Here is a 16,314-nt window from a genome sequence, read left to right on the forward strand (position 1 = left end):
ACACTGAGTACTTTTAACATAACGCTGACCAACAATAGCCCTTCTAGGCAGGAACCAGGAAAACACAAAGCTGTGAGTTCACTGAATGTTCATTTACATTTTAAATAAACATCATGCCTGAGCTATCATTTTGTCCTACACTAGCCATGTTTTAAAAGCTTATAAAACTTCCTGGAGAATATTTCGTTAACTTTGAAAGCCACATAAACCTAAGGATTATGGCTTATATTTTTTAAAAGATAAGAAAAGCAGGCTTTATGCCTATCCAAATTATCTCTTAAGACCCTGAGTTTTAGGAAACTTAGAGAAGTGTGTTTCATTAAAATGCAGCTACAGCGAAATGTAACTGGAATTGGACCTTTTATTTTAGTGCAGTCAGTCCATTTAAGAAGCAACGAAACAAAACACCCTTTTTAAATCACAAGGTATTATATGTGTTTTAGAGCAGATGCTACTGGGACTTCCCTGGCAGTCCAGTGGTTAAGACTCTGCCCTTCCACTGCAAGGGCTGTGGGTTTGATCCTGGTCAGGAAACTAAGATCCCACATGCTGTGTGGCCCCTCAAAAAACCCCAAACCAAAAGAAACACAACAGCAAAAACAGAACAGATGCTATTGACTGTATTACTGTTGTTGTTTAGTCACTCAATCATGTCCGACTCTTTTGCGACCCCATGGACTGTACCCTGCCAGGCTCCTCTATCCATGTAATTCTCCAGGCAAGAATACTGGAGTGGGTTACCATGCCTTCCTCCAGGGGATCTTCCCATCCCAGGGATCGAACCTGCATCTCCTGCACTAGCAGGTGGATCCTTTATCAGTGAGCCACCAGGGAAGCCAATTGACTATATTACCCTTAAGTAAACCAAAACCTAAGTAAACTCCTTATAGTTTTCCTCCAGTTAAAGCTACATTCTTTCTTAAAAGGAGACTCATTTCTAATGTCATACTTTCTTCCGCAAAAAGAGCATTTGTAGTTTTCTGTTTCTGTATTTTGTATATAGGTATTGTGGGAAATTATCAGAGGATTAGCAGGAGGTAAATGTGGTTCTTGTCTATATCACTAAGTAGATTCAATTATTTGGTATAGTGGCATGAATATTATCCTGCCACACTGCAGCCTGGGAGAGAAGATTTTTTTAAAAATCCTGTCTAGAGGTATTGGATAACAAGGTACCCCAAAATACAATGTCTTTAGCAAACTAGATGTATATTTCTCTCACCAAATAGACCAATATAGAGAAGTTAAAACTGGTGGATGATTCTGTTTCATGATGTCATTCAGGGACCCAGGTCCATTGCATCTTTATTGCTCTACCATTTTTGTCTTCATCTATATGACAGAAACCAGTTCACTGGCACATCTGCTTTCCAGCCTACAGGAAAAAGGGAGAAAGAAAGTCCAGGGCCGAGGCTTCATCATAAAGGAGATGAATGCGAAATTGTATACGTCGCTTATTCACACATCTCATTGGCCTGATCTCTGTCATTTGGCCACATCTACCTGGAAAAGAAACTAGGAAATATCGTCTGTAGCTTGGTAGCTGTGTGTCCAACTAAAATTTGGGGGGTTATATTACTCAAAGGAAGAAGGATAATAGACATTGAGAGGCATTTATTGATCTCTGCCTCAATAGATATCAGTTGGGGGTTGGAGAAGACAGACTAAGCACAAAAAAGTTGGCAGCATTTTCAGGACAGGGTCTACTCAAGAACATGGCAACTTCAGTGTAACACTTACACTTGCATAAGCTGTTGGGGACAATACTCTTCACCACCACCACTAATACGCCTTCCTTTCCTCCTCGTTTCATTTTCCTTTTCTTCTCATTCCTCCTCTTCCTATTCCTGCTTTTCCTCTACCTCTGTTATTTTCTTTCTTGCTTCAGTTGCTTTTGAAACTAAAGTCTACCGAATTTGCTGGCCACAGACAAATGCTTTCTCTTTGTATTTTAATGACTGATTTAAATATCCCTGGAGGCTGAAAATGGAATAATTTGTTTTAAAAATGTGAATCTCCAGAAGATGAGAAACCACCACAAGAGTTTAAAAAAAAAAATTGATGAGAAATTTAGTACCGTGGCTATGTAATTAATGGAGCAAAAATAAAGGAGATGTCTTCTCAAGATGCTATCACAGAGAGTTGAGATTAGTTAAGGCCTTGACAACAAAAAAAACTAAAAATGTCTGCATTACCAAAAAAAGCCTACTTTGTGGATGACTCAAAACAATTTTAGAATTGAATAAAATTATAAGTGGTTCTGATGTCTTTGGCAGAAAGCAAACCATAAGTCTCTTTTCCCATCTACTTTTTTCAACTGATGAGCAAAAATGGCCCTACTTCCCTGTTGCATTTAAAAATGGCTAAGCTGGTGAATTTTACACATGTGTTGACTCAAAAAAATTCCCCCAAATCGTTCTTCCCGTACATCATCACCAAGAGTTTCTGAATAACCTTTTGGAGCAAATCCATTCCTTGGCAATTAAATGTTGTCCACTGAGGAGTTATCAGTTTCCTATTTCTGTTATATAATACCCATTTTCAGGACTTCCCTGGAGGTCCACTGCTTAAGACTCTGCACTTCCACTGCAGTGGGCATAGGTTCCATCCCTGGTCAGAGAACTAAGATCCCACATGCTATACAATCAAAATAATAATCATAATTCCCATTTTCTCAACACTCAGGTACAACATCACACCTCCCAAGGATGAAGGAATCAGGTGGCACCAGATATTTGCTGATTCCTGATGTGTCACTCCTCTTCAACAACATTAATTGTTCTAGATGTTTCTAGGAAGGGAGAAATTGCCTTCTACCCTTTTAGTTTCTTCTGGCTGGTCTAAGAATTAAATTGACAAGAGACAGTTCAGCAGGAGAAAATCAAACAAAAGTATAATGACATGTATACTCGGGAGAGACCCAAGAAAACAGTAACTCACCAAAATGGACAAAACCATCACCTTAAATACCATCTTCAGCTAAAGACAAAAGAGGATATTGGAGGTACTGGTTTGGGACTTGAAAGAGGAAGAAGGCAATTCATATGGAAATAGAAAAAGAAAGGTTTTGTAAACAAATGTTTGCTGCTCCAGGCAGAGACCATGGAATGCAGAGTGGACTCTAATCTCCAGGTGCTTCCTAAAATCCCCACCACCACACCTCGCCCATTGCATATATTTCTGGTGATAGCTCTATTCCAGGAACAGGCCCTCTATCTAAATTCTTTTAGACAGTTAGGGGGGAAGTCAGGGTTTCTTGCTGAGTCTATCAGGCCTTGATTTCAGCTTGAGATAATCCACAGGCCAAAGAGACATTTGGGGATGACAAATGTGGCTCCCCTATCATGCGAGAAACTTTTGGATCATTCATCTAGAAAGCAGCCCTCATGAGCTACCATACAAGTCCTTGCAAGAATCTTTGAGCTATCTAAAAACATTACAGTAATAATGTTACCATTTTGTTCACCCTTTCCTCTCAAATGCCCAAGATTTCCTCTCCATTCTGGAGAGGCTCGGCCACTGCCTGCCTTTCTCTAGTTGATGTGGGAAAAATCCCAATAATTCATTCAAATTCCACTATGCAACCCCCAGCTCCTGAAGGGCGTAGTTTGGCCTAATTCGATGCTTGAACTACAAGTCATCACTTATAGAAAAGTTTAAGTCACAGTGTAATGATAGCAGTAGTAATAGTAATAATTGCTAACAACTTGTGAGCACTCACTCACCAGGGGTACTGTGTATGTTCAGTTCAGTCTCTCAGTCGTGTCCGAATTTTTGCGACCCCATGGACTGCAGCACGCCAGGCCTCCCTGTCCACCACCAACTCCCGGTGTTTACTCAAACTCATGTCCATTGAGTCGGTGATGCCATCCAACCATCTCATCCTCTGTCAAACCCTTCTCCTCCTGCCTTCAATCTTTTCCAGCATCAGGGTCTTTTCAAATGAGTCAGTTCTTCATATCAGGTGGCCAAAGTATTGGAGTTTCAGCTTCAGCATCAGTCCGTCCAATGAATATTCAAGGTAGATTTCCTTTAGGATGGACTGGTTGGCTCTCCTTGCAGTCCAAGTGACTCTCAAGAGTCTTCTCCAACACCACAGTTCAAAAGCATCAATTCTTCAGCACTCAGCTTTCTTTATAGGCCATCTCTCACATCCATACATGACTACTGGAAAAACCATATTTTTCACTAGACGGACCTTTGTTGGCAAAGTAATGTCTCTGCTTTTTAATATGTTGTCTAGTTTGGTCATAGCTTTTCTTCCAAGGAGCAAGCATCTTTTAATTTCATGGCTGTAGTCACCATCTGCAGTGATGTTGGAGCCAAAAAAAAAAAAAAAATCTCTCACTGTTTCCATTGTTTCCCCATCTATTTGCCATAAAGTGATGGGACCAGATGCCATGATCTTCGTTTTCTGAATGTTGGGTTTTAAGCCAGTTTTTTCACTCTCCTTTTTCACTTTCATCACGAGGCTCTTTAGTTCTTCTTTGCTTTCTGCCGTAAGGGTGGTGTCATCTGCATATCAGAGGTTATTGATATTTCTCCCAGCAATCTTGATTTCAGCTTGCATTTCATCCTGCCCAGCGTTTCTCATGATGTGTGTGTGTTAGTCACTCAGTCATGTCCGACTCTTTGCAACCCCATGGACTGTAGCCCACCAGGCTCCTTTGTCCATGGGATTCCCCAGGAATGAATATTGGAGTGGGTTGCCATTTCCTTCTCCATGTGTACTCTGCATATAAGTTAAATAAACAGGGTGACAGTATACACACTTGATGTACTCCTTTCCCTATTTGGAATCAGTCTGTTGTTCCATGTCTAGTTCTAACTGTTGCTTCTTGACCTGCATACAGATTTCTCAAGAGGCAGGTCAGGTAGTCTGGTATTCCCATCACTTTCAGAATTTTCCAGTTTGTTGTGATCCACACAGTCAAAGGCTTTGGCATAGTCAATAAAGCAGAAGTAGATGTTTTTCTGGAACTCTCTTGCTTTTTTGATGATCCAAGCGATGTTGACAATTTGAACTTTTTAAAATCCAGCTTGAACATCTGGAAGTTCATGGTTCTCATACTGTTGAAGCCTGGCTTTGGAGAATTTTTAACGTTACTGTGTATGTACATGAACTCATTTACCTCCAAGTTATTTGTGGTTGCTTAAATCCCCTTGCAATTTACTGACCAGCCAGATAACTTGTTTTGTTCTTCAAATCGACAGAAATATGTTGTAAGATAGTATAAAATGCATTTTCATAAGGAAATCTGACACTACAGCAGAATTATGGTTAGCAAATTTAAAAGTGCATGTCTTGTTTTTCTATAATTTTGTTCCCTTGAAATTTGAGCAGACGTTGTTACATCCTGCAGGAATAACATCCTCAATTCAGAGCTTAATATAACCTATCTCTTCCATTTCTTTCTTCTCTTTTGGGATTCTTAGCTAAATCTCTGATTTTCAAAGAACTCTCTGTGGTTAGATCCTGGCAACTGTTACGTGCCATAGGTCCTAATACTTATTTGGGTAAAATGTCTTGAACAATTTCCAAGGGAGCTTTGTGTGTGTGTGTATGTGAGAGAGAGAGAGAGAAAGGCAGAGACAGAGATTCTTCATTTCAGAATAAAGCTTTCTGGAAGAAGAGCCATTCTGTATAACCAATGACACAAGATTTTGTAAACCACTTTGCTTTTATCTTAAATGGAAGAGCTTTGGCAAAACATTCATCTTTACTGTGACCATAGAGTAATTTTAATATCCATGATTAATGGTGCAAATGAAATTAACCCCCCCACTACTATTCAACATCTTATTTAAGAACAAAATGCTCACTGTTTATTAATTCCAACTAGTAAGATCTCTGGATGCTGATGCTTTTAATTAGGGAAGAAATTTTCCATTTAATTGAAAAAAAAAGTTTTGTTTTTTTTTTTTCAATAAGTTAGAGAGTGTCCTCTAGTGGAGAAAGAATCTCTGCTGTCAGCAGTTTTAGAAATGGCCAAATGATATCTAATTAGAAGAAGGTCTCACTAAATAACAAGTGTCCCTAGTGCTTATTGGGATCTGTGGGTTGAAGAGAAAATGTATTATTTTTCCTCTAAGGCCCCCTCACATTGTGGCCTACTTGAAAGCCTGCCCTATGACAAACATTGTTCTCATTTTAGATAGCAAATTATTTTTTATGATCAATTTTAGAGTGCTTCCTTCGGAACCTGGTAAGATTGAGCTGAAGCATTTAGTGCAATTTACTAAAGCTTTTACAGCTATCAACTTGAGACCGCAAGAATGCCATTATCTTCAGGGCTCCAACCTTGGCTGACTGATATATTTGATGTGTGTGACTCCTGAGGCAATAGCTTAAATTTTTCTGTTATTATTTGAAGGAAAACAAACAAACAAAAAAAATCAAGGAGGAAATTAAATTAATGTGACTCTTTTCTATAACCTGTGGAATTCTAATGCTAATTTCATGTATTTCAGATTAAGTATAGTAAATAGTATTAACGTTATCACTTGGGTATCTGAGATCAGACTGGAGGTTTGTTTGTTTTTTTTTAACTTAGAAGAGGATAAGGGAGAGCTTTGTTGCTTGACTCTCTAAATCTCACGCTAGGCTTGCCTTATCAGAAATTGCATGTTATAGCAAATTAGAGAGCAAAAGATAGAAAAGATGGATAGTTTCTCTTGATAACAAGTTAAATAGTTTGGACTTAGAGTAAAGATAGAATTACATTGCTTATTCTTCTATTTGAAAAAAGAAAGAGGAATAAGGAGAGTGTTTTTAAATCTTTCAGTAGTTATACAGATGTCAGAGACATACTGTGAACATATGAATATCACGTGTGTGGCTTGTATGAATGGTAATAATCAGCAGTGAGTCTAATATTGTATTCTTATTAACATCATTTTCAGAAAAAAATGTGCAATTTTGACTTCCATACAGATATTGAACTGAATACATGTTAAAGTGTAAAAAGAATTTTTGCTTATATGATCGGAAGGGAGCAGACACATGTTACGATCAATTCAAAGTAAAGTCAAAATAGTTTATAAAACAGAAGAAAGGAATGCTGAGATAAATTCCAAGTAGAGACAAAATTGATTTTTCCCTGAGTTGAGGTGGAGAGCAAGGCTAGGGGAGCAGATGGGAAATTAAGTCAAATGGCTACCAGATATGAGACAATTTTTACATTGATATGTTTTATTTTCATTTTTATTCCATTCATGGATTTTTCTTTCTTTTCTTGGCCTCGCAACATGCCTAATCTTAGTTCCCTGCCCATTCCCTGACCAGGGTTAGAACCCAAGCCCCCTGCAGTAGAAATGTAAAGTCTTAACCACTGGACTACCAGGGAAGTCCCCAGACATGAGAGCATTTCCGTATCAGTTACCTACAAAGAGGTACAAAGAGTTGAAAAATACCTCAAAGACAGGGAAAGGGCTCAAATCTGGTAACTCAGAATGGTGTAAAGTAGAAAAATGAGTAGTTTTCCACTGGAACACAAATGTTTTTCCTACATCCCTTTGGAAAGCTGGCATATTTCTGTAGCTTGGGTTGGCTCATCAGTGACCCAGTTGTACAAGCTACTTCTTGTCTATGCCAGTTACCTCTCTACCTACCACTGTCATTATAAACCCTCTTTCCTAGCCACCCTGTCCTTGCCTCCTGCTTAAGGACCCTGATGGAACGTTTTTCAATCTTGTTGCTTTTCTCAGTCCCAACTCCAATTTAAAGAGTCCAAGGTAAAAAGAAATTGTTCCAGACAGTTAACTGTAACCACTTGCATGAAAAGCACCTAGGAGTGCTCGTTAAAAATTAAAATCCCTGGAACCTTCCACACTTGCTGAGTCAAAATCTGGTTTGGGGGGAGTAGGAGTAAGTTTTTGCTTTTTGACAATGAATTCAACACTCACTGGATTAAGTAAAGAAAGATATAATATCTGAAGCCATATTCATCTAAACTAAATGATATTGTAGAAGATATGAGTATAGAAAATAACCTCTGACCTGAAAGCTACGGAAGTTTGCTGGAAGGAACAAGGTTAATGGTAGCGTTAGGAGTTAGAATAGTAATAACCTTTCCTCTGTTCTCTGTCATGTCTGACTTTTGGCAACCCTGTGGACTGTAGCCTGCCAGACTCCTCTATCCATGGAATTTTCCAGGCAAGAACACTGGAGTAGGTTGCCATTTCCTTCTTCAGGGAATCTTCCCAACCCAGGGATTGAACCTGCATCTCCTGTGTCTCTTGCTTTGGCAGGCAGATTCTTTACCACTGAGCCACCAGGGAAGCTACCTGTTCCAAGAGGAAGAGAAGAGAAGAGACAGAGTTGACTAACCATTCCTAGAAATGCCAAGTCAGTTTTTTGTAAGAGGTGCTATTTTAAATAGAACTTAATGGAGGAGAAGGAATTTACTACCTGGAAGTGAGGAGAGTTTGAAGCAAAGAATATATTAAAAAGCATGAAAATGTGGAAGGAGGCTCAAGAGGGAGGAGATATATGTATATGTACAGCTGATTCACATTGTTGTACAGCAGAAACTAACACAACATTGTAAAGCTATTATACTCCAATAATACTTTTTTAAATAATAATAAATAAATTGTCTAAAAAGAACTCTAAACCATTAATCACAATTTTATAAAAAGCACGAGAATATGAAATATATCATGGATGAACTACTCATAAAATTCAGATGCTAAAATCCTATTATGTAACTGCATGTCCTGCTTCATCAGCCCCAGGTACAAACACACTCATATTATTTTTATTTTCCTAATTCCTCTTTCCTAACTGCCTAATTAGCTTTCTAAACAAAATTTGCTAATTATATTTTCCTAATTTTCCTAGTTATACTTATGAATTCCTATCTACCCTTATTGAGTAGAAGTGCATCATCTCTCCCTGGGCCCCACCCTGCCCCATCATATTCTATTCACTCCTGTTTTTTATTTAACCCGAGAGGAAGGAATTATATTCATTTATTTCTGCCTTCAAACACAGGCAGTACACACTTAGGGTCTGAGGTCACAGCTCCTAACAGATGCTCATGTGATTAGCCACCATTTCCCAAATGAAAAGTATTGGGTTGGCCTAAAAGTTCATTAGGGTTTCCCTTAAGCTGTTAAAAAAAAAAAAATGAAATTTTTGCCCAACCAAATACTAGATGGATTCAGCTTTCCTCACCAACACTTAAGTGGTTGGTGAGTCTTAGGTGAGCCTGATGTCACCTGCCCTTCTCTCAAGATTGACTCCACTGGGCTTCTAGTGTCCTTTCTTGAGAAACAGAGCTTTGCATAAGAACGGGAGTATTAACTTCTGTTCAGACACACAAATAGGTATCATTAAGAGAAACAATTCAAAAAAATCCCTTCAAGAAAATTAGGGACACCAAGGGACAATTTCATGCAAAGATGAGCACAATAAAGGACAGAAACTGTATGAAACTAACAGCAGTCCGTGGGGTCACAAAGAGTCAGACATGACTGAGCAACTGAACTGAACCAAACTGAACAGAAGCAGAAGATATTAAGAAGAGGTGGCAAAGATACACAGAAGAACTGTACCAAATGGTATTAATTACCCACGTAACCATGATGATGTGATCACTCACCTAGAGCCATACATTCTGTAGTGTGAAGTCAAGTGGGCCTTAGGAAGCATTACTACGAACAAAGCTAATGGAGGCGATGGAATTCCAGCTAAGCTATTTCAAATCCTAAAAGATGATGCTGTGAAAGTGCTTCACTCAATATGCCAGCAAATTTGGAAAACTCATCAGTGGCCACAGGACTGGAAAATGTCAGTTTTCATTCCAATCCCAAAGAAGGGCAATGCCAAAGAATGTTCAAACTACCACACAGTTGCACTCATTTCACATGCCTGCAAGGTAATGTGAAATAACCTTCAAGGTAGGCTTCAATAGTACGTGAACTGAGAACTTCCAGATGTTCAAGCTGGATTTAGAAAAGGCAGAGGAACCAGAGATCAAATTGCCAACATCCGTTGGATCATCAAAAAAGCAAGAGAATTCCAGAAAAACATCTGCTTCATTGACTATACCAAAGCCTTTGACTGTGTGGATCACAACAAACTGTGGAAAATTCTGAAAGAGATGGGAATACCAGACCACCTGACCTGCCTCTTGAAAAACCTGTATGCAGATCAAGAAACAAAGGTTAGAACTGGACATGGAACAACACACTGGTTGAAAATTGGGAAAGGAGTACATCAAGGGTGTATATTGTCACCCGGCTTATTTAACTTATATGCAGAGTTCATCATGCAAGATACCAAGCTGGATGAAGCTCAAGCTGGAATCAAGATTTCCAGGAGAAATTTCAGCAACCTCAGATATGACACCACCCTTATGGCAGAAACCAAAGAGGAACTAAAGAGCCTCTTGATGAAGGTAAAAGAGGAGAGTGAAAAGCTGACTTAAAACTCAACATGCAAAAAACTAAGTTCATGGCATCTGGTCCCATCACTTCATGGCAAATAGATGGGGGAAAAATGGAAAGTGACAGACTATTTTTTTGGAGTTCCAAAATCACTGTGGACAGTGACTGCAGCCATATAATTAAAAGATGCTTGCTCCTTGGAAGAAAAGCTATGACAACCCTAGACATCATTTTAAAAAGCAGAGACATCACTTTGCTGACAAAGGTCCATATAGTTAAAGCTATGGTTTTTCCAGTAGTCATGTATGCATGAGAGAGTTGAATCAGAAAGAAGGCTGAGCACCAAAGAATGGTTCCTTTCAAACTGTAGTGCCAGAGAAGACTCTTGAGAGTCCCTTGGACAGCAAGGAGATCCAACCAATCAATCCTAAAGGAAATTAACCCTGAATATTCATTAGAAGGACTGATGCTGAAGCTGAAGCTTCAATACTTTGCTCACCTGATGTGAAGAGCTGATTCTTTGGAAAAGACCCTGATGCTGAGAAAGATTGAGGGCAGGATGAGAAGTGGGTGACATGGTTGGATGGCATCATCATCCCAATGGACATGAGTTTGAGCAAACTTGGGGAGATAGTGAAGGACATGGAGGCCTGGCATGCTGCAGTCCACAGAGTCGCAAGGAGTCTGACATGACTGAGCGACTGAACAGCAACAACTTCAGAGAACAGATCTCTACTCAAGTTGACTTTCTCTCCTGATTGTTTTGAGAAGCAGCTGGCAACTGTTTGTCTGTCTCTCTCTCCTACACACACACAGTGATGCAGGTAAATTATAAAAATTTTAAAAATGTATTTCCTACTTTATCAGGCTTCCTTGTCATCTGTGCTTTGAGCACAGTGATCTGTCATCACTGCTATAACCTGTACTTTGTCCTTTTAAGAAACTATGAGGAAGGACTTCCCTGATGGTTCAGTGGTTAAGACTCTGCGCCTTCAATGCAGGGGGCTGAGGTTCGATTCCTGGTTGGGGAAAAAAGATCCCACGTGCCAAGTAGTGCAGCCAAAAAACAAGTAAGAAAAGAAGGAAGAAATTATGTGGAAATAACCCTCTCATTGCAGTGATGGTTCCTTATATGGTCCTGAAGTATCATAAAATTCTCAAACTTTCTCAGTTCTCCTGGATCCAATCCCAGTTTGGCAAATACAAAAAGAGTGATTTCTTTAGACTGCAAGTGTACCCATGTCAATCTCCTACCTGAAACCTTTCCCCAACTTAGAATTGCCCTTAAATGGAATTCCCACATCTTCAACATGGCCTTCATGGGAGATCAGGGCTGCCACTGCTCTGGCCTCATGATTTTCCCCCAAATCCTCACCCCAACTCTACCCACTACATGTAGTTTAGCTTCAGCAACTCTGAAGTTACTGACTTCCTCCAAAGTTCCCTGACATTCTGTCACTCATGTTCTTTCCTCTCTACCTGGAGTGCTTTTCTATTTTTCCCTCCACCTTCTTTTATTCTTTGCATGAATTCCACTCTCTAACCTACAGTAAGCCCAACCCAGGTCTGAGTAGAGGTCCTCCGGGTATCCCCATAGCACTTGGGATACCCCCAATACTGGAGCTCAAGGCATGATAAGTAGTCAAAGACAAGGTGAGCGAAGATGATTGAAAAAGCCAATCATTTCTTGCATGGGTGCAGGAGCCATTTACTAGGTGTGGTGGCACAAGGCCAATAGTTGAGAAAAAGGAGGAATTAGATAATAGCAAATCAGTTGATCTGGGAAGGTAGGAGGGTGACAAGAGAGAAAAATCCAGTTCCCAATGAGGGATTCAATTTACTTCTCTGCTAAAGAATGTCAGGCTGAGTTGCTAGTGACATGATCATTATTTTTGATCCCCAAAATTTAGTAAAACTGTATTGGAAAATTAGATAATTTCTGGAGATTTCTATTTATGAGTTTCAGTCATTAACTCCTACCTAAAAGCTAAATCTTGTTCTCTTAAAACACAGATTGTGTAAATTATTGACATGTAAATTTTTGAACTCTGTAATACATGCTCATTCTCTTGGCATATTCTATTAATCATCACACTATGTAGTATTTTGAGATTTACTGTTGAATTTATGACTACCTTGACACTGTAACAAGTAGTTGAGTTACATAAAAGCCAGTGCTCTTAGAAAAATGTAAAAGCAAAGAATACTGGATTTAAAAATTGTTCTGAACCATTGGATTGACATTTCGTATAGAAATCTGTGGTTTCCAATCAGTAAGATTGACATTCAGTTATTCACTATGCAAGGTAAATTATTCTTTCAGGGAGGGGGGTTGCATCTTAAAATATTAACAAAATATTTAGGTATCAATATTAATAATAAAAGAGATTATTTAAAGTTCCATTTTGCCTCTTAAAAGTTTGTAGACATTTTTTGAACTTGACTTATCTGGTCACTAATAATGATTATTGCACATAGAATCAAAGTCTCTAAGGAATCACTTACTTGGAGGACATTCAGACATAAAGTAGGATAAGATAAAAGGAAAGGCTGTATCATGCCATCTTAAAAATATTAGAAGAGCAAGAATTCAGTTATGAACTAGTCTTACACAATGGACATAAGATAATAATATGAATTTTATCCAATAAAAATTTTCTTGTAGAACTTGGAGAATAAAGTTTGCATATAAGTTGACCCATACCAGGACTTACAAAGAGTGCATCTGTAAGTGAATTATGCTTTTCTCTAGGTTTATATGGTAGAAACACTGATAAGCCCAGTTTCAGGTTCTTAGCTTAGCTCTTAGACTTTAGGAACCTCCTTCTCTTCTCCTTAAAGTCACAGATTTGTTAAAGTCCTCTAGAATATGCTCAGGAATTTATTAAATGGATAAACTTGCCTTACTTAAGGTATCCTTAAGAGTTCCCCTGCTCCAGTGCATTCTTGAGTAGGTCCCTATAGGTCTCTTTGCCATCCCACATTTTCAACTCTACTTGGAGGCTATAATAGTACTCTACTTAAAACTATAATAGTACTGGAATATTTCAGTTCTCTAATGCTGCCTGAGGCTTGAGGAAATCAGGTGTTTGCAAAATCACGTTACTTGTCCAGAAATATGCCTTAGTTTCTGTTGGCATTAAATACACTCCCACTTTTCAGTCAGGGACTTCCACTTAGCTTATTAAGTAATCAGTCTGTATTCATCATTGCAGTGGCCTCTCTTGAGTAGTACACTGGAAGAAACTCATCTCCACAGTAGTATTATTGATTTTATGTTTTATAAACAGCCCAAATATTTATTCTCAGGTGTTGTCCATTTGTATTTTAATAATGTGTTTTTTTACCTGAATGTGTGCTGGTTTCCTTAATTAAAATACTATTCCTCATATAGTACAAATATTTTAGTAACATTTGTAAGGAATCCTGTATTTTGTAGTTCCATTTCTTTCCCATCAAAAGACTTGGTTCTCTTTCTCTTTCCCACATTCAGGACTAAGAAACATCTTCTAACTGCTTTATAAAATCTCATATTATCAACATTATGTACTTGTCTGATATCGCAGTAGTAAAAAACCTACCTGCCAATGCAGACCCAGGTTCGATCCCTGGGTCGGGGAGATCCCCTGGAGAAGGGAATGGCAACCCACTCCAGTATTCTTGCCTGGAGAATCCTATTGACAGAGGAGCCTGGTGGGCTACAGTCTGTAGGGGGGCAAAGAGTCAGACACCTCTAAAGTACCCTTCCCAATAATTCATAACCTCAATCTATTCATGTGGAAACATCAGGCAAACTTAAATGAAAGTAAAGTTCTATAGAATAACTGACCAGTGTTCTTCATAATCTGATAAGTAATTCACATTCCATTAAGCAAGCTGCCAAAAGCACATATTCTGTTAATTTGACAGATAGAAAATATGTGAAAAATATTGATTTAGAGAGATGTTTCATTAAATCAATGAAGTGGTTTAAGTTTTACATGCCAGTTTGCCTAAAATGAGAGTGTATCAACAGTTTTACAACATGTTTCTATCACTTCTCTCCACAGGCGATTCAGCTAATCTCACCTGCAGAGCTTTCTTTGGGTACAGTGGAGATGTCAGTCCTTTAATTTACTGGATGAAAGGAGAGAAGTTTATTGAAGATCTGGATGAAAATCGAGTTTGGGAAAGTGATATTAGGTAAAGTAATTTTTCTCTTCTAACTTGTACAGTCAGGATTCACATTTGCTGTGTTAGTGAATAGAAAGTGAGCTAAAAAAGAAGGGGGTTGGGGGTGTTTTACTATCATACTAAAAATGTTACAACATTTAATGGCAAGGAGGAAAAATATCCTTGAGGGAATAATTATGAAATTGTAAAACCCAAGTGCCATTTGCAAAGAATTTAAGAGAAATGAAAAGGAATTTTCCACTAAGGAATAAACTGAATATGAGATTACCAAAATAGCATCAAATATGGAAAATGCGATGTTGTACCTTTGGTTGATAAGAGCTCTTTTTTTTTTTTTTTACTTGTTGAGAGGAAATATTGGGTGGCCAAAAAGTTTGTTTGGGTTTTTCTATACCATCTTCTGGAAAAACATGAAGTGTTAACAGTGTTTTTAGGATTCAACATCATGTTTTTCAGGATTCAAACATCGTCTCTGTCACTTCCTTTTATATGTTTCTACATATTCGAGGCATCGTGTAGACTATAAAACACTTGATAGGAATGGTAATACAAAATTGCTTTTATTACCTTTTTTAGGCTGACTTTAAGGTCTAAATATTAATATAGTGGAATAATAGCAAATAATCATAAAAATACAATTATTTTGAGGACATAATGCTTATGCCTCTTCTTTTTTAAAAAATAATTAACTTTTTTTTGCTTACTTTTAAATATTGAGGTATTCAGTTATGACTAAAAGTACACCTATATACAGGTATTCATTTTTATTCATAATGTAAATAAGCAAATATATTAACTAATAAATTATAAGTGAATCAAAATGCAGATCATTTGTAAACATTCTCTAATCTAAAGATTACCTCTTTTGGGTATATTTGAGCACTTTAACCAAATTCTTCTTCTTAAATGTGAAGACTTTTAAAACTTGAGGAAATGTATAAGAGAAAAAGGTTTTCAATAGAAAATAAAAACCTATAAAACTGTCACAGAGGGTTATTTCTACCGGAATTTTCTTCCTGGCAACAAATACCCAGGAATATAACATTGAAGTCAGGTGCTGAAATGCCCAGATGAGCAATTCTTCAATACATACTAAAATGTTCCTCTGCCATTTTTCATGTTTAAAACTTCACTATTATCTTATACTCATACACTCTGAAATGCTAAGGTTATAGGACAATAAACCTCCTAACTTTACCCCTCTCTACTTTTGTGGATGCTCAGGGAATGTTCTAGAAAGGTATTTTTTTCTTTAATTCTTCATGAGGAAGTATTGTGCAAGCATGAGTTACCAAAGGGGTGGGAGAGTAAAGGTGGAAACTTGGTGAGCATGGCAAGGGAGCCCTACTTGGAAGTTTTCCATTTGTCCTAAAAAGATTGTTAAAATCCTTGACAGTGAGGTTAGTGAGCATCTACCGTGAATTTTAAATGTCAGAATTAAATGGTTCATCAGAACATTTAGTCTATGGTTTTGTAATTTCATATTTCTTTATAAATAGGAATTGATTTGTACCTTTAAAAAAAATGCCAGGCTAGAGGTTTCAACTGAAATGTCAAAATAGCTCAGAAATTTTCTATCCCTCCTTTCTTTAAAATTAACCTGATAGATAATTAGTCCTCCAGCCTAAGACATTAGAATTTCTCATCCCACCTTACATCATATTTCTTCTTAAAGGGAAAGCAATTTGTAAACTTTTCTTCAAGGTCTCTCTCACCTCTTTATTATGACAGTGTGATTGTCCTGCTAAG

The 16,314-nt window shown here is 37.9% G+C and overlaps 1 protein-coding gene across 1 annotated transcript in view; it reads left to right on the forward strand.

The window, feature by feature from the left end:
* Positions 1-16,314, forward strand: part of IL1RAPL1 (interleukin 1 receptor accessory protein like 1) — a 712,082-nt gene that overhangs the window by 639,384 nt on the left and 56,384 nt on the right. Inside the window, exon 6 of the mRNA XM_088834257.1 lies at positions 14,442-14,574. Within this exon, the coding sequence (XP_088690383.1) occupies positions 14,442-14,574 (133 nt within the window). The remainder of the gene's footprint in view (positions 1-14,441; positions 14,575-16,314) is intronic.

This window comes from Moschus berezovskii, chromosome X, assembly GCF_049115385.1.
Source record: "Moschus berezovskii isolate FMDL1 chromosome X, NW_MosBer_1.0, whole genome shotgun sequence".
NCBI lineage: Eukaryota > Metazoa > Chordata > Mammalia > Artiodactyla > Moschidae > Moschus > Moschus berezovskii.